Genomic DNA, 19889 nt, shown 5'->3' with positions numbered 1-19889 from the left:
TTTTTTTTTTCTTTATCTTCATAAACTATATTTCACTGCAAGTTATTATTATTATTTTTTTTTTGGGATGTATTTTTGCTGGGTCCTTTTTGATCATCCACTCTGGTAAACAAAATGGCTCCTTGCCCAAAAGAGGCTGTCAACGGGTAAGCACAGTGACCTGACGTTTTTCATCATGAAAGACAACTCACTTAAATTAGGAATACATTGTTGAGCTGAGTCGAAAATACATTTGGTATTTATTGATGACGTTTGGGACTAAAACATGCACTAATTAACTCAGAAAAAATGTGAGTTTTAAACAAATCAAAACAGACTTATCCTGATTCACAAGCATTATTAGCATTTGTGGAGCTAACGCTTAAAGCTATTACATTCACCACATACTTAGCCTGCTAACAAATATTAAAGTTCTCTTATTTATTTTTTATTTTTCTTGTGTGTTAATTATGTGGTGGCCGTGCGGAAATGTTTTGCTTTCTGGACCACAAGTGAGCAAAATCGAGTAATAACTAGTTAGCTAAAACGATTAGCACATTAGCTCGTTTGTGCTAGCCAGCGTATGTATTGTTCAATGATTCTAGGATTTTAATAGTCATACCAACACATTTGCACATGCTGTGGCACAATTGTTTTTATAACCAAGGCACAGGTTAGCTAATAATTTTCAAGAATTAAATGGAAGGCTTTAATTTGAAGTAAAATGCTAATTAGCATTATTGAATAGCTTTAGTCTTCAGTAATTAGTTCCGTTCACTTGCGGTACATTTACAAAAAAATCTAATAAAACGTAAGCCATTTATTATTGAGAATAATGTCATATGATGAGTTTGATATGATATTAAGTGATACTAACACCTGCGAATAGCGAGGGTTCTCTGTATAACATTATTATCAGAAGCTAATGCTGGTCACAACGATTTGTATACAAACGTTAACTAATTCCACAATGTTCCCTTTATCGGCAGAGTATTGCTGTAATTACAAATGCACTGTCGCCACGCACTGGGCAGTAGATACTTCCACAGCCAATGAATCATTTCTGCTTCCTTAATGGACATGGAAGCAAGATCCACTGGTGTAGATCAATGCTAATGCTGTAAAACTCTTTAGCTGTCCCTCAGGAAACAAAAGCTCCAGGACGGCTTCCAGGTTTGGATTGTGGCTCGTGTGTTTATGCATTAGGACCCCCACACTCCCAGTCCCCCTACTATTGTGATTTTTAAATCAGCCTAAATCCTTGTAAAAAGCAGTGTAACTTTGTCCCTGCAGCAGAGCTACGGTGTGACCCAGAGGATCAGCGCTAAAGCCTTTGAGTGGCTTGCTAATTCCCCGCCAAAGACCTCATCAGCTGTCATCCAGGCTGGAATGGAGTCGGGAGTGAGGCGGGCAAAGCTTGTCCCATCTGGCGGGAAAAGAAAAGTAACCTCCACACAAAATTGGCCATTAGTTTTGTGCTCAAACGTTGTTGCTACTGTTGCTTTGTCTTCAATCGTATAAAAAAAGAAATATTTTGAAATATATACCAAATGAATTATTTTCTTTTTAGGAAAATGAAACAGCAATGGCTCGTCTTCTTAGGAAATGTACAGTGTGGCAAAGTGCAACCATAACAGTTTGAACAGTCTGAGCAAAATATTACATTATGTATAACTTTTTATATCTTTTCTTTTTAGAAAAGTGCAGCCTCAATAGTTTGTCTTCCTTTTAGGAAAGTGCAACATTAATTGTTTGACTACTTTTTAAGAAAGTGCAACATCAATAATTTTTCGTCATTTTAGTAAATTAATGATGCACGGCCAAGTGCAAGAGTAACAGTTTAAGGAGTCTGAGCCAAATATTTCATAATATATACTGCAACTGTTCAAATATTTTCTTTTTAGGAAAGTGTAACCTCAATAGTTTGTCTTTTTTTTTATTTATTTTTTTTAGGAAAGTGTGACGTCTATTGTTTGTCTTCTTTTAAAGATGGTGCTCCATCAATGGTTTGTCCTCTCTACGAAAGTGCAACATCAATAGTTTGTCGTCATCTTAGGAAACAAATGATACACGGGCAAGTGCAACAGTAAGACTTTAAACAATTGCCTGAATCTTGTTTTGTTAGTAAAGTGTTAGTAAAGTGTCAGTAGTTTGCCTTATTTGTAGGAAAGTACAACAGCAATTGTTTTCTTTTGAAAGAATGTGCAAAATCAGTCCTTAAAGAAAATGTTGGATGAGGTGCAGCAGTATTGTAACTTGCATTGTGGAGAATGTAAAAGGTAAACTCTTTTTAGGAAAATGCAATATGAATAGTTTGCCTTCTTTTTAGCAAATGAACAATGACTGAAATTATGACGTTATTAAAACTCCCAACAGCATATGTTATGGCCAGAGGCTGAGCTGCACTGGTCTAGAGCAAGACTGTGAGGCAGTTACACTTCCTGTCCTTTACGTAATACAATATATGTATAGGCAAGAAATGATGGCCAATTTTGTGTGTCCAACGTTGTGGGTACACTTTCCACTTTCTGCAGCCGGAATGTCCCAATACTTTTGCTCACGCAAGTACCCCATGACCGCCTTTTAACTTCCAGTGTCAGTGACTCCATTGCCCCACCTATTGCCCAAATTGAGGTGTAATTCAAGATAAATTGACTCTTGCTCTTTGGACCGCAGCCCTAGCCCTCTATCTGTTAGCACTAATGGAGGCCAATATATATAAGTGCGCTCTTGCCAGAAAAAAAATCAATATCCAAGTGACCCTTGAGTTTTTTTCCTGCGATTACCAACCTCGCTCCCACCCCAAAAAAAATTAAATAAAATAAATAAAAATTACAATATCAGTACAAAACTATAATACATGACAAAACTATCACAAGAAATAAGAATACATTTTGATGCAAAAGTAAAGTAAATAAAGAGATTGTGATTATAGCTTTATTGATGGAAGTAAAAACATGTTTCATGTCACAGTTTTGTGTTATTGCTTATAGCTGCTAAAAGCTTGTATCACACAACGTTGCCTATCCAAGGACTACGGTCTAATTTGATCATAATCAGTTTTAGGATTTAGCCACTAATTAAACATGAGGTATCAGAACTGGCCAGGTATTCCCAAAAAAAAATCATCATTACTCTCTGTCCATCCTTACCGCTTACTACTATGAATACAAATACTGCACTGTGTTTTTTTTTTATCCCGATAAGGGAAGTTTATGGCGTCATAGAACCAATCTAATAGAGTCAGCTACATGCACGCCATTTTCTAAAATCTGGTACGTTGTTGACCCCTAGTGTAAGAAGCAGGGAATGTAAACCTTAAACTGCACAGGAGGCAGATGACTCTACTACGGGGAGTTGCGTCGGCGCGATGGAGTCCGCCGACTGACTCGAGCTTTGGAGGGGGTTCTGCTTGGCCTCCATAGCAACAACGGACGCCATGGAACACTCATACGCCTGGTTGTGTTTAGACCACAACCCCGTCTCTTCAGACTGATTGTCCCCTGACGGAAAGGTATTACAATTATATTCCGGGTGATGTAGGTGTATATCAACACACAGTAGCTTCTGATACCTGTCTCTGAACAGCATGATGGACATACTGCCCTCCTTGGACAGCCTGTTGCTGGGATGACGTTTGCTTTTGGCTCACTGTCCACTGCTGTGTAGACCTGTTGAGTCCGACAGGGGTTAATTTAGAGAGTTTCCCCAAAAATGGTGTCAGAAGTGGGATTATCCATGGTGAACCAATGTGTAAGGACACTTGGGACGAGGCTACGTTTGAAGGTGCGCAACAAGTTGTGTCAGAAGTGTGACTGGCACTCAGATATACAGTGCAGTACTGTAAATGGAATACTGTTTATTATTTTGGTTGCTGTTTAGTAGCTGTAAAGCAAAATACATTCATGCCCCACCTGAATAAACCAGTGTTGATGGTGCTACTTTTTGGCGTTCCACAATAATTGTTGTCTGAAGTGGGATAGAAAGTCATGTTTATTATTTTTGCTGTAGTTCGCCATGGTGTATAAACTACACTGTTGCTAGAGTCCATCTTTAGCACATGTTTTTCACATCCAAGGTCAAAGCCACTGCCTTGGAAAAACAAAATACACAATTTTGGAAAGACACTTTGCACAGGACACCCGGGTGTTTGCTGATTTGCTTACCTGAGGTACGCCGTCTTTGGTGATTTCCAACATGTCCTCGACCGTCACGTTGGTCTGACTCACATTGTGCGCTGAGGACTGCTTGCGGGAGATTCCTCGAGTTCTTAACCAAGGGGATAAAGGGGTGTTTTAATTAAGGTTGCCTCTCAAATCATGTTAAATAATAAATTAATGTGTATAGCCAAGGACCTGGGTGGTGAATACACAGATAGCCCTGCCAAAGACTCGAGTAAGCGAGTTACAATAAGTTGCGTATTTTAGGACTGCTTGGCTAAAACTTACAAAAGACTTGACTTAACGTGGTATTCATGAGACTTGAGTTAAGACTTGAACTACCCCCCTGGGTCCTGGGGTGTGGCTGGGTCCCCCACGGGATGGGCTCGCTGGCTTGCCCCCCTTTGCCTCAATGTACCGTCTCAGATACTCCGTACACCAGTTGACTAACATGCATGTGATATGGTGTTCATTCACTAAAATATATATATTAAGATATCAATGTACAGGTCCTTACAGGTGTTTAGACACCATAAAAAGCATCCCACCCCAACACTCATCAGTAGCACTCCCTTGGTCATTTCCCACATCTTGTCCTGCCCTGCCCTTTTCTGTCCTTTCTCATTTCAAGATAGTTTGCCAATTGTTTTTATCTTGAAAGAAAATGTTTTTTTGGGAAGTGCAAGACTTACTTACTCCTACCTCTTGATTGTATAATTGTGTTATGCAAATCAATATGTTTGTGAATGTAATTCTGTGTAATAGAGCTGGATTAAACAGTGTTCCTTTTCAAAGAATGGATGCCTCTGCTAAAGCCAAACAATCCCAATTTGTATCAGCACCAGGATAAGGCAGTTTTTGATACATCTATTGGTGTAGCTTGCCAGAGAGCCACTAAATAAATCCAGTGCTTGTGTAGTCACTGTGAATTTGATGGTGCGTTTAGGTAAGTCAGTTTTAAATCCAGGGTAGCTGTTTAGTGGCTCATATCACTATGCAGCGAGGGGATTCTTTCCTGCCTCCTCTATAACAAAGACACTAAAGCACCAAACTCAAAAAGAGCGCCCAAGTGCACTTGCAGTCAAGTGCAGAATGCAATTTGAGGCCAAGCTATTGGCGGCCACGCGGAGGTCATACCTCAGCGGCTCCATTTTGTCACCGCGAAATGGCCTATTTTGATGTGTAATTGCTGTTGAACAAGCTAAACCAAGCATGTAATTGAAAGCGTGCCACTTCCACAGAGGGGTGGGGGGGCAGACTGTGACCAAGGCATACGCGACAACGGAAGTGCGAGGTGGGGCGAGTTAAGAGTGCATGGCGAAAGCTGACAGCCTCGTACATAAGCCGGCAAAACAACAGCAAAGCAAATCAGCTACTTAGGGTGGAAATAAAAGGGAGTGGATGTTCCAACTGCATAGTCACTGGTCTATGTGGTGTGACTACATGCTGGCACATGCGGCCCCCATCCAGAGACCCTCGCATTACACAGCTCACGCATGCCCAAGTTTGATAGACACTTTCCGGATGTTGTCTTTCGTCACTGGAGCAGTTCCACAGGAATAATGCCCGATACTTAGAACACAGCACTGCTTCTACAGTAACGTTGACTCCCAATGAACATCATGTTTCAAACATTTATTGAGCGATAGTTATCCAAAATGAAACCTCTAAAGTCAAACGCTGCTGAGGTCGTTCAGTTAGAAAATTGTCCCAAATCCATCCAGCCATTCATTTTCGGTAGCTCTTATCCTCATTAGGTTTGAGGGTAAGCTGAAGCCCATCACAATTGATGAGAGAAGCGGGTGTATCTTGGACTGGTTGCCATTTCCAAATAGCACACAACTTTTAACCAGATGACCAAAAAAGGCATAAATCTAAAAAAAAAAGCAGAGACCAAAACGTGTTTTTTTCTGGAACTGCAAATACCAGAACTTGTCCTTGTCAAAACCTGCAGAGACCTGAGCATGTGTCATCATCTAGACCTGCAGAGACCAGAACATTCATCAGTCTCAAAACTTGCAGAAACCAGAACATATATCAGTCTCTAGACCTGCAGAAACCAGAACATGTGACATTGTCTAGCTTTACAGAGACCAGAACATTCATCAGTTTCTAGAACTGCACAGACCAGAACATGTATCAGTCTCTACTCTATAAACACGCAGAGACCAGAACATGTCATTTTCTAAACCTGCAGAGACCAAAAAATTTATCAGTCTCTAGACATGCACAAACAAGAGCATGTCAGTGTCTAGACCTGCGAGACAGGAACATTTCATTGTATAGACCTGCCGAGATCAGAATATATGTCCTTGTTTAGACCTGTAGAGACCAGAACATACAGCAATCTCTAAACATGCAGAGCCCAGAACATGTATCAGTCTCTAGACCAGTTGCAACAATAGCATCTATCATTGTCTAGACATGCAGAGACTACAACGTGTATCACTCTCTAGACTTGCAAAGACCAGAGCATGTCTCAGTGTATAGACCCACAGGGACTGGAACATGAATCAGTCTCTAGACCTGCAGAGAACAAAATGTGTCATTATCTAAACCTGCAGAGACCAGAACATGTTTCATTGTCTAGACCTGCCAGGATCAACAAATGTCCCAGTCTCTATACATACAGAGACCATAATGTGTCGTTTCGTAGACCAGCAGAGACCACGTGTCACTGTCTAGACCTGCAAAGAAAGAAAAAAAATTCTAGGTCTCAACCTGCACAGACTAGAACATAGGTAAAAATAAAATACCAATTTTTAGCCCATAATTTTATGAAGTTATAATTTGGGTTTTCAGATTTTTTGGTAGAGAACATTTTGTATTGTACGGAGGTGTGCCGAGTTCCCACATGGAAGCTATTAGGTAAGGGACAGGAAGTATAAGTGTCCCGTGCGCTAGCCACACGTCTCCTCCGTGAACAAACACAGAGCAGCTCAACCGCTGGCTAGCGAATATCGTGGCTAGCGGAGCGCTGTTGGCAGTATCTCAAAGTTGGTAACTTGTTTTAAACTATTACTTTTGCTCTTGTCCACATCATTAATTTCCTAAAAAGAAGACAAACAATAAATGTTGCACTTCCGTGAAAAGAAAACACTGAAGCAATTCCTCCCCCTCTCACCCGTAGCAGTAGGTAACACAGGCAGCGATGGAGAGCAGGCAGACCAGGAGCACCATGCAAGCGGCGACAACTACGTTCCTGCGCTGCTCCTCCTCCGCCTGCTGGAGCTCCCACCACTCCAAGTCGGTGAACTGACAGCGCTCACCCACGTAGCCTGGCACGCAGCTGAAACAGGTCAATAACCTATTACTTCACCATATATTTCTGAGGTAAAAATGGCTGGTTTTGATTTGACAATATAAAGTAGATAAAAGTAGGTAATTTTGTTGTTTTATCACTATGTGTGTGTCCATATACTGTATGTAATTGTGACTTTACTCGATGTGCCTTTATTTCCGATAACATGGTGTTCAATGTCTTTATAATAGTGATCCAGGTTTCATGGAACAATAGTGACCCCTTTTGGTTCAAATCAGTCATTATAACCAGGAGCGTATCTATAATTGAGTTTGTGGCTCATTTCCAGCAGATATTAAGTTAACAAGACAGAAAATATTAATTACTTGCAAGCGTAGGAGTCCACCTCAGGGAAGTAGAAGCAGACACCCTGGTATAAGCAATATGACTCATGGGTGGAGGGGCAACTCTCCACGGAGTTTCCAGGGCGGCTCGTCGTCACAGACGGCGATGTGATGCGTAGCTCTAGAACCAAAACAAACGATTGGACGGACACAGAATAAAACTGGAATTCGTCGTGAACACACCTTGACATGTCTGCCCGTTGCCGTGGTAACCAGCCTGGCACTTGCAGAGGAAGTTTCCCTTCGTGTTTAAGCAGTCTGTGTTTTTGTCACAGTTGTGCCTTTCCAGTTTACACTCATCAGTATCTAGAATTGAGCACATATTCATACGATATAAAGAAGAGACAACAGGCAGCGTGTACTATTACGCTATATGGACAAAAGTGTTGCTATGTTCCAACTTTATCAAAATGAGCATTTGTGCATCAGTGTTGCGACACCCACATTTTCCCAGTGAAAGGGTTCAACTCCCACCTGTCACACCCATTGGGATGTGGGTGTCTCAACACCCACACTTTTCCTAGTGAGAAGCATCGCACCCGGAGGACCCGGAGGCTTGTCTCAGTACTTTAGCGCGTACAGTGTATCGATCCACAGTATCTTTATCCTGTTGCTCTTTTGCTAGAATGATATGATATACTCAATTAATGGTTTAATCCATATCCTGCATCCTAACACTCATGCCGGTCTGACAGAGACCACGTTGAAACATGTCATTGAGACTTACAACTAAAACTAAATTTAACTAAAAGGAAAAACTTTTCTGTTCTTCTGTTCCATGCTGTTGTTACCTGACACCATCTTATCTTTGAACGTCCTTGCCTCATTGTCCAAGTCCACCTCTGCTCTGTTAGAGGGCGTGTGTGGTGTGCTTTCATTATTAAGTGTTTTGTCTGGGAGCGATGTCACACCTGCGGGCTTGTCATCTAAGCCTAACCCTGTGAAAACTGAGAGTCAAAAATTTACCTTACATCTCCTTACCCTACCCCAATCTCTAAACCAGCCCTTCACACTTGCCCTAACCCTAGCACTAACCCTTAACCCTGACCCCAAATGTGGAGCCTTGCCCTATGACTTTACCCAAACCTTATCCCAAGTTCGACCAAGGTCCGAGTTCGAGGAGTGCTACTCACTGCTAGTTAGCTAATTAGTCACAATGCTAATGTGATTTGTTGTCCTTGATAGTGCACATACACAGTAACTTGCCTAACATATACTGACCAGTACATATCCTACTGTTTGAAAATGGTGGAATCCTATTGTCATTAAATGCCATAAAATGTATCCATGCATTTTTTGTTTTTATTATTTTGCGTGTTTAATGTATAAAGTTGAGAGGGCAGGTGATCACTTTCTTTTACATTTAAAATGGTTCTCACTTTGGTTTATGGGTCAACAATTTATTGGTTATGACAATTATTATGCATTTAGAAAATATTTAGTTAAAATAATTCCTTAATCTTGATAAATTGATTCAATTCTAAAGCGCACTATGATATTTTTCTGTTCCAAATACCTGAGACTTAAAGCTTTGAACATTTCCATGCAATCACTGTGATGAGTTATAATGCACACATGAAGATGATAAACTGAAGCAAATTGTTGTTCTTAAGAAATCTGAGGTTGTTCTTATTGTTTTGGTAAAGGATACTCCATTAAATATTTGATAATATATTAGATTTCCCTAATGTAGCATACTTGTATTTCTTTGCATTCTAACAAAGAGAAAATGACCAACATGTAGTTATATCAATTATCCTCTGATTTACTGGTTAGGCCCACTTTACATCATCCATCCATCCATTTTCAACACCGCTTATCCTGGTTAGGGTCGTGGGACGCTCGAGCCTATCCCAGCTGACTTTGGGCGAAAGGCGGACTACACCCTGAACTGGTCGCCAGTCAGTCGCAGGGCACATATAGACATGGACAACCATTCGCAGTTACATTCACAACGTCACTGAGTGGGAACTGAACCCACGCTGCCTGCACCAAAGTCAGGCGAGTGTACCACTACACCATCAGTGACCCACTTTACATCAAATTAGGCTGTATTTCAATGAGTTTGACACCCCTGCCCTAACCCTAACCCCGAACCCAACCCCTAATACAATCACTAACCCAAATTCTAACACCAACTGCAACCACTATTCCTAATCCAGCCCCAAAACCCAAATCCTACTGCTAACCCACCCCCTAACCCCAATCCATATATATATTAATAAAATAGATCTTTGCTGTCTTGCTGTACCTGGTTTAGCAAGCGGATGCACTACCACAACAGACGCGGGTTGGACCAGGTTGCTAAGGAGACGTTGCAGTTTCCTCCCGGTCCGCTTGTGTATGCTCATCAGCTGACGGTTCTTCTTGTCCACCAACCACAGCCTGTCCTCAAACACGGCCAAGTCAAACGGCCGGCCTGGCAAATAACGAAAGTCAGTGATATGAGGTGAGCGTCAATCATTGGGTATACGTTTAAAAAAGACCATGGCCATTTCATAACCTCACCTACTTGGTTCTCTAGCAGGATCCGTCGGTCGGAACCGTCTAGAGCGCAGGTCTCCACCCTGGTCCCGTCGCACCAGAAAAGACGACCCTCAGCGAAGTCGACCGTCAGACCACCAGGCGACACCAGGTCGGTGTTTGCGATCACCGTGCGGTCCATGCCGTCTAAAGAGCAGCTTTCCACCTTGGGTTGACGTCCGATATCCGCCCAGAACAACTTCCTCAAAAAAAGAAACCACGTAGTAGAGGACATTTTAAATCAGTACATATATAGAGTATATAAAGATTGTATAATTTCAAAATATAGCAATACAGTATGTTGTCAAACTGACTTTTCTAGAGGATGAACTGTGATGGATGACGGCTTGTCAAGTCCAGTTCTTATTAGAGTTGTCATATTGAGTCCGTCCAAGGCACTGCTGACAACTGTTGACTGGCTGGAAGTGTCACATTTAAATCAATATCTTTTACTCTAGAAATAAATAGATCTTAATACTTAGGCAGTGCAATAAATCAATTAATATACAGTACATACAGTATATAAAGAACAACCGCTGTCACTGATTTACAAATGCCTATAATAATAGTTTCAACTGTAACGATACCACAAACCATGATCCCAAAGCAAACCAGTATCATTTCAAACTCATCATTTGGGAAGTTTCCATGTACACACACGCTCTGTAACTTCCACTAACAACCCAGGCTAAATCTTCCTCCTTCCCTGACATACAGTTCAAAGCTTGTTTCTCAGTTGAGATGTACTTCAACATACTTCCTTGACACCAATGTTCCCATTTAGACGGGGCTTTGGCGGCATATTTTGGCATCTTGGGTTTCATCAAGCACACAAAACAAAACACGTTTTTCAGCGAGCAGCTTGGGATATGATCCACAGAAAAAAAAGTGAAAAGGTGAAGTTGTGACGAGTGCATCGCAAATATGCAGGGGAAGAGACATTTGCCCATGAAATTGAATGAAAAACAATTCTATAACTTGCCTACAATGCATTTTAAAACTATCCATCAACGCACCGCATAACAGTCCAGTACATCTTGCGATGGATCCAGTCGACAGCCAGCCCGTTGTTTGAGTCTGGACTGTCGGTGACGAGGCGGTGTCTGGATCCGCCGTTCAAATGGACCCGTTCTATAGTCTTCTGGGATGTGCTGATAAAGTACACCTTTAAATGCAATGGAAGAGCACATTTAATACACTTAGCCCAGTTACTGAGACCCATATGAAATACATTAAAAAAACAACAACTCAGTATTCAGATACAAAATATATCCACTAGATGTCACTGCGTGTTCACACAGTTGGACTCTTGCGAGATATGCAGTTCATTGAAAATATCTGCATATTATTTATGAACTGTTAGAAGTTTTCCCCCCCCCTACATGGTTGGACATTAGGTCATAATCCAAAGATACTATTTCTCCTCTGGGCTCTTCCACAAGGATTTGGCCCTCAGTGCCATCACTGTTAATTCTCTGCACGCCCACCAGACTGGCAACAAGCAGATAGGGTGTAGGTCCTAAAAAACAACAACAAAATAAACACACTATTGCATGTGCAAGCTTAAATGAGCACACGGAGATAAGAAGTGTGTTAATCAGCTGTTGACTGCTTCGCAATAATGGTGTGACTCACCAGAGGCAATACACCGCTTGCCATCTTGCTGGAGTCGGTAGCCGGGCAGGCAATTGCAATGCCACCTAGTGGGGGAGACTGGGGTGCACAGCTGACTGCAGCCCCCTCTGTCTGCGGAAGAGCAGCCTGGAAAAAAAACAAAAGACAGTTCTGCCAGTCACTGTTACCCTACATTATGTAACAGGGACGGTGCAGCCTACAATATTGTAACCCTAACCCAACCTTTAAGCCTTCTTTTTACTGGAATTACTTTGTACTGATTCATTACACAGAAAAAAAGTGGTACCTGTACAGGCCTGTCCATCCTCCTTTAATACAGACCCCTTTGGACAAACACACACGGTACCCTCGTCTGTTGCAAGGCAACCGTGACCACACTCTGTGGTGTTGCCGTCACAAGTTATGATCTCTGATGAAAGGAAATAAACACAAACACAGAAACTAAAATATGCAGTGTACATGCTGTCTCCGATATGTTATTTTTAGACAGGCACGTATTGCTGGGTCCGGGAGACCAGTTGGCAACAAGCCCCTTATATAAAATCCCTTTATGAAGTCAGCTCACAATTCTGCACAAATACGGCAGGTGAAAGTGTGGTGGAAAGTCAGTCTAGAATGTGATCTTAGGTCAAAACTGGACATGGACAAAATATACACAATAACAAGAGGCATTGTTTTTGATAGCCACAGCCCATTAGTCTTTTGACTTGTTTGCATGGCAAAGGTCATCATCTTAGACTTGACAAAGGCCTGGTGAAATATGGTCCCTATCACGCAAGTGTCCCTTCATTTTCTAATCTCTTTATCTATGTTAAGCCTTGTCATTTAAGATTAAAGGGGCAATGTAGTTATTGGCTGTCTGTACAATACAGACAATAAGGCCCCATTAAGATCGGTTTTGCACTATATTTGTATGTGAACGCAATACAAAGTGATAGCATTTTGTCCAAAATAAGATAGCATGCAATTGGTAGCTCCCATATAATGAATGTCCAGGCAGTCTGGCCGTTTGCAACCCAGCCTTTTTATTGACTCTGTGGGGGTTAAAGTTGTGCCTGGGGGCAAATGCCACTACAACAAGAAGAGGTAAATAACTCTCACCAAAACAAGCTTGATTTAAATTGACGAAGCAATCTATATATACACAAGACAAATAAATGTACATCACTATACCTCTGCATGTTTTTTTGTCCGGTAGGAGAGCGTATCCCTTAGGGCATGTGCAGAAATAAGACCCTGGGATGTTTTCACATCCGAGAGAGCAGCCGTGGTTCCAGTGGGAGCATTCATTCACATCTAAGGTACACAGCCGTAAATAGTATTTTAATGTTAAGGGGAAGCTGAGCTATATTATGCATACTTTTCACCATTTAAAACCAATATCAAGTGTCTGTGACATACTTTTGTCAAAATACTCCAAGGATTAAGAATTACCACTGCTTATCCCACCCCATCTACTGAGTGGCCAATGTCTAGAACCGGTTTTTGCCAACATGACAACCATAAAAATATACATTAAAAAAACTTACCTTCACAGTAGGAGCCTTGCTTACTGAGAGCAAAACCTTCACTGCACTTACAAACTCGCTGCTCAGCTGTACTTGAGCACACATCGACGCAGTTGCCACTCTGGTCATCGCATCCTGATTGAAAAGAGTTAGCATTAATATTGTATACTGGTTTCTGCCATTACAACAATAATAATAATAATAATAATAATAATAATATAGGGCTAGTTAAATGTCAAGTAAAACCTGGAAGTGATGATGGTGAGTCCACCATTGGCTGCTTGTCAGGATGAACTACTCTGATATCAACCGGGACCTTTGCCATTTGGTTTACATTGACGTCCAGCGCCTCGCCGCCTGTGTACTTGTTGACTTGCTTTATTAGTCGGGACGCAGCATCGGTGTAATACACATGCTCGTGGAAAAGCCCTATTCCCAGCGAATCAGAGCTGAGCAAACGAAAGAGAGAAAAGGCGTGAAGCACTTTCGTAGAAAAGGAAAGGGATTTGGAATAAATGTTGTGTGTTTACTGAAGGGGCTGGTCTATGTAGTGCAGGGCTTTGCCATTGTAGTCAGAGGAGGCAATCGTGATTTCGCCTTGCAGACCGAACTGAACCCAGAACAGTCTCTTGTCGCCGTAGTCGACGGACAGTGCCTTCCACTGTTGCGAGTTTTTAATCAATGTTGTTTTAGCTTGTCCTGTCAGGTCAGACCGCTGGATGCTTGGGGTCATTCCACCAGACAGCCAAAACAAAAACCTGCGAAAGGAAAAGTTTGTTTGGTCATCTTCTTTTTTGAAGCAGGGTACCGAAGTACTGACAAATCAGAAAAACGCCAGCTTGTCGGATGTCTCTAAAAGATCATCCTCAGCGATTATCCATTGGTGTGGGGTGTATTAAGAATGATTTTTCCTCCCCGGTTTGCTCGGAAAACTGTTTGGGCCAACAATGTTAAATTTAAAACCAGTTCAATATTTACAATGGCAAATCTCTATGTGCGACAGACTGCAGGTTTGTGACACGAAACAGAATGATCACCAATTACGAAACAACCTGAAGCAGTGTTGAGTGTATGAAGCGGGGTATGCACAGACCGATAATCGAGACAAATTTGAGCATTTTCCATCCTTTCCAATCAAGGTCAATAAAGGTGTGGAGTGTTATAAGAGTTATTTTTCCCTCCTCAATCTGCTTGTAACACAGCCGAGCCAACAATTACAACAATTATTTGTTTTGCTTGTAGAAATAGAAATTGAGCTTACTTTTTTTGCATTTATGAGACAATCTTTAGGATATATATGTAGAACACAAAATTCAGACTTTGCAGGTACCGTGATTCCTGTCAGTTCAGAATTCAACAATTTATCTCCAGTATATCTACACCTTTTGACACTTCCATATGCCATGAATCAAAGAGCCAATTTCATTATTATATTGAGTATCCGCGTCCTAACAATTGGGATCAAAATGATGTAGTTTGACAGGTTTTATCTGAGTCCTGAACAGCCACTTATATTGTGACAAACTGCATTTAGTATTTATGGATTCAGTTTGGGCCCCAAGACATGTCTCCTCCCATTTCCCAACAGTAATTTCTAAGTGTAGATCATAAAAGAGGCATCAAAGGGCACTCCTGATGATTTGAAAAGGTTTTGAAATTTGGTTGTTTGTTATAATTTCAGCCATTGCCTCAGTGTACAGTAACTAGATCTACCTTAGAAAAATTCCCCCAAATCCAATTATTTTCAAGTATCCCCATTTAATCCTGTCGAATGCCTTTTGGGCGTCTGAATGATGGAATTACATGTCCTTTATCGTTTTGTTTAAGAAATAATGCATTCAGCAGTCTACGTATATATACGTAACCCATTTTGGTCCTTATTGATTCGATGTGGAGCGATCACTTTTTTTTCTTTTAGCCATACCCTTGCTTAAAATTTGCTGTCACCAGAGATTAAGGGTTGCTGTGGGTTGTGTTAAAAGTGAGTTTTCCTCCCCAGTCTGCTCAGAAAACAGTTGAGGCCGACAATGGTAAACGTTAAAGCTGTTAAATATTTACGATGGCAAATCTTTATGACTCTGGTTGAACGATGATTATGACATGCAACAGAAAAATAGCCAATCAGGAAGCTAGCTGAAGCTGGAGCTGTTGCCGGATGTAAATAAAGGAGCAGCTGTTTGTTTTGAGTGTTTGTACAATGTGTCTCACGAGTTATTCACCGCAATGAAAATGACCAGAAGAATTTGCAACCAATGTGCAGTTACCAGCCGAGCTAACAGTTATCCCAGCTTCTTCTATTTCTCATTGTACGACTACTCTCTCTTCTTCTTTGTATTTTCCGGCAGTCTGGATTCCCTCGATCCCTGTGCTGCCTTTCACAGGTCAGTCTTGGTATTACCCAGATAGCATTACGTGTTGGATGTTCTGCGTTGGTATTCTCAAGTACAGCACACAATATTGGAGCAGTTTCCTCATCGTGTGGGATCTCTCACATTTTTCTAATTGGTTAACAATTTAAAAATCTGTATGTGTGTACCACGCTTTTGCATAGCAATTGACTGTAGAGTGTTACCTTTTAGTGGGGTCAATCACAATCGAGCTCGGCAGACTCAAGTGCCTCACGAGAGTCCTTTGGTTTTTCCCGTTTATATCCATCCTCTTTATTCTGCCTTTTTCCCGGCTCGTCCAGTACACGGCGTTCCAAATCCAGTCCACGGCGAGGCCCGAAATGTGTTTGTCAGACGCGTACAGTTTCTGCGGAAGATGACCGATGGACAATTTGTGTCACTCCAAAGAAAAACCAAACTTAGCTTCTTACAACTGTTTTTACAATGCCAGGAGGATATCCAAGGCATGATCATGGACGGACAAGTCAGCATGTCTAAAAGGTAGGGTAACATCTTAACTGATTTTTTAAAATAATCTCTTTGGAAAATCTTTTAAACATATCTAACATCCAGGACTTTGTGGACTCTGATTTGAAGCAGGAAAAATTCAAATTCAGCCCGATTGTTGGTATGATCCTAAACGGAATCAATGGATTGATCCAAGACATTCCACAAACCATTAGCTCCATCGTCACCTGTCTTGGCATGCCTCTCACGGATGTCTTGTAGATGATTCCGGCATGCTTATCCGCCCAGTAGATTCGTTCCTCGATGAAATGGAAATCCAGCAGGATGGATGATGCTACCCCAGCCACCAACCGTCTCTGGTTCTTCCCGTTCAGATCCATCCTATGTATGGCTTTACCATGGCCGAAGATCAGGAAGGGCTGCGAAGCTTAACACAAGGCATTGTTTTCATCCGTCTGTTAAATAGCAGCTTCAAATTCAAGGCTACAACGGGTTGAAGTTATAGCTGCTTTGTAGATAAAAGCTTGTTCTTTAGCGAGGTTGCGTTCATTCAGGATGTCAGAAGAACTGTGTCGAGTAAGACTTTATGTTCCAACAGTGTCGGAAAAAGAATGATTGAGTTGTCGCCTCAATAGTAGCAGACCTTGACATATGTCGTGTTTGCTCTTGTTCTATCATGGTAATATCACTATTTACATGCAACCATGGATACTTCCCTGACACTGTGGAATGAAGATGAACAATGAGCAACGGGAGACAAACAATATAATGAAATTGGGGTTCATGGAATGGTCAGCATTATTCTTGAATTTGTAGGATGCATTCATCTGCCTCTATGAGAATGCATTTGTCATTTTGTTTGGCATTTGTTGCAGTCTTTTCGCCCAACCGAACAACCAAAGACCAAATTGTATGTAATCTAAACGTGTGTAGGTGGTCCTCAATTCAGAATGATGTTCTTAAAACAGTAATTTAAGCCAAATTAGTATATAAATTTGAAAGTTCGAAGTGGATTAGTCTATCATTAACCTCACAAGTCATGATTTGAGAAAAAGCCCTACTAGGCCATAAATTCAGTTTATGAGCAGTCAAATAATAAAAAAAAAACAATTACAATAGTAACCAAGCATGTCTTCTTGTACCACGTGACCACATATTCTTACGCCACTGCACAAACTAGTTCATTGCACACCACTCGTAACCTCGAAACACCATATCTTGGTACTGTCCTAAATTGAGGACCCCCTGTATCGACAGTTTAAATTGGGCAATATATTGTTAGGGGTGTAACAGTATGTATATTTGTGTTTGTGATTGTATAGGAAAGGGATAGAAAAGTGTAACTGCCTCACACTCTTGCTACACATCTACTCCGTAAACAAAGACAGCGCAGCTCAGCCTCTGGCGAGTGGACATGAGGTTAACAATATGCTTTTGCTGCATGAACTCATTTAGAATGGCATCACTTGAACGTAATACAGTGCAGTTTAGTATAGTACAGTACAGCGTGGTACTTCACTAACAATATAACAAATTATTATTTTTGTTTTTAGAACAAAGTCATATTTTTCTAAGAAAAAGTCATAATATTATGATATTAAAGTCAACGTTTAATGAGGGAAGAAAGTGAATTTCAAAAATAAAACTTTATTCTCGTAATATTATTTTATTCTAAAAAAGACACTTTTTTAATCTATAAACAAATAGGATTATATTTTAAAAAATACACATTTGTTCTAAAAAAGAAAAAAGGACTATTACCGTCATAATGTGGATTTTGTTCTGAAAATATATATTTTTTTATCATGCAGTAATGTCAGATTTATGTGCTATATCACAATCATATCAGAGCTTTTAATTAAGGCATATTTACCTATGCACTTTTTAAAAATTATATGACCCAATAATTTATTGCAAAATTATTTTCTTGCTATGGTAGTCCCCAGGGCCCAGATTCAGAACCACTGTATTAGATAATGCAGGTGTACCTAACGAAGTATCCAGTCAGTGGACATTTAAACTAAAACAACACATGCCTTTAGGCTTAGCATCCCAACCAGATGCACTGCAAATGCTGTTTAAAAAATAAAAAAATCCCAAGACATTTAATTTCGTTTAATGGTGCCACAAACTCACCAACACAGCTGCCGTTCCTGCCAGCCCGTGTCAACCTTTCGTCCCAGCATGCCGTGCCCAGGGCCAAGGCGCTGCTGTTTTGCACCGTGAGATAGATCAGCGCCGCCGTGAGTGTCGTGGCCAACATAATCCTGTTCACTTTGTCTCAGGCATTCCCACAATCAGCAACGGCGTGGAAGAATTTCCCCGAGCCGAGGGACATTTGCGCGTGGACTCTTTGCATGTCACCCGGACGGCGGGAGGTGGTTTGGTGGAGGAGATGGTACAACTTCACATAAGAGGAGGTGTCCCAATTCTCAAAGTGAAGATGTTAGTAAATGGTATGTGGTATCCCACTTACGCCCCGCGTCGGCTCCCATGCTGCCAGTCTGTTTTGGAAGCAAAGATTGAAATTCCTGACACACCCGTGGTAAATTTTGCACATGCAACCCCAGCGCTGGAGCGAAACCTCCTTTAAGTCAGTGTCCTGGGCAGAATGTGGAAAATGCCAGCAATGAGGTCGGGCCCTGAAGAAAGGTCCCACACAATAACAGTTTGGCCTCACTCCTCCCCTCTGAGAGACATGTCCCTTCTCTGTGTGGATGCTTGATTGTGTCTGGAAGAGTTAAATGATGTGTCAATTTGGCTTTTAGTGTAGAGTTACATACATGCATCTGTTTTCTATAGCGTTGGTCCTAACATATGTCACGAAACGTACAGTATACAATGCAGTGAAAAAGTATTTGCCCCCTTTTCAAATTCCTATTTTCTTTTCCGTTATCCCACTTTTAATGTTTAAGATCTTCAAAAAATTGTAAATATCAGACAAAGATAACCCAAGTAAACATTAAATGCTGTTTTTAATGGTGATTTTATATATTAATGGAAAAAAGTGCTGTGGAACATTCAAGTGCTCTTTAGCAAACTTCAAACATGTAACTTTTTTTAGATAGCAACGGCTTCCTCCTTGGTGTTCTCCCATGAACCGCATTCTTGTTTAATATTTTACGTATGGTATATTTGTCAACAGAGACGTTGGCATGTGCCATTGATTTCTGTGAGTCTTCATCTGACACTCTAGGGTTCTCTTTTACCTCAATGAGCATCCTGTGACTGTGCTCTCGCAATCATCTTTACAGGACGGCCATTCCTTGGAAAAGAAACAACAGTGCAGAAATGTCCCCATTTATTGACAATATATCCAACCGGGGACTGATGAACATCAAGACTTTTAGAGATACTTTTGTAAACCTTTCCAACTTAATACAAGTCAACAATTCTTAATCGTAGGTCTTCTGATCGTTCTTTTGAACAAGGTGTAGTACACATCAGGCAATGCTTCTTGAGATGAGACAATTCTAAGCTGGTGTGTTTTCTGGTGACCAGAGCAGCTTTAAGACACCTCCGATCTTCTCATTGATTGGACTCCAGGTTGGCTCATGCCTGACTCTGATTATTAGCTCTTGGGG

The 19889-nt window shown here is 41.1% G+C and overlaps 1 protein-coding gene across 1 annotated transcript; it reads right to left on the bottom strand.

Annotated features, from left to right (window-relative positions):
- Positions 1 to 2953: 2953 nt before the first annotated feature.
- On the bottom strand, positions 2954 to 18917 carry egf (epidermal growth factor). Its single transcript, XM_061685174.1, has 20 exons — positions 18442 to 18917; positions 16533 to 16732; positions 16023 to 16204; positions 13981 to 14208; positions 13697 to 13899; positions 13472 to 13585; positions 13116 to 13238; positions 12229 to 12351; positions 11943 to 12068; positions 11690 to 11826; positions 11324 to 11472; positions 10622 to 10726; positions 10293 to 10510; positions 10036 to 10203; positions 7968 to 8090; positions 7767 to 7905; positions 7264 to 7428; positions 4146 to 4248; positions 3554 to 3650; positions 2954 to 3482 (listed from the first exon to the last, which is right to left on the bottom strand). The coding sequence occupies exons 1-20, from the start codon at positions 18566 to 18568 to the stop codon at positions 3298 to 3300; spliced, it is 3015 nt and encodes a 1004-aa protein (XP_061541158.1). The 5' UTR covers positions 18569 to 18917; the 3' UTR covers positions 2954 to 3297.
- Between the last annotated feature and the right edge of the window lie 972 nt (positions 18918 to 19889).

This window comes from Phycodurus eques, chromosome 9 (genome assembly GCF_024500275.1).
Source record: "Phycodurus eques isolate BA_2022a chromosome 9, UOR_Pequ_1.1, whole genome shotgun sequence".
NCBI classification, from domain to species: Eukaryota; Metazoa; Chordata; class Actinopteri; order Syngnathiformes; family Syngnathidae; genus Phycodurus; species Phycodurus eques.
The sequence above is the reverse complement of the archived record's forward strand: the minus strand, read 5'-3'. Positions and strand labels throughout refer to the sequence as shown.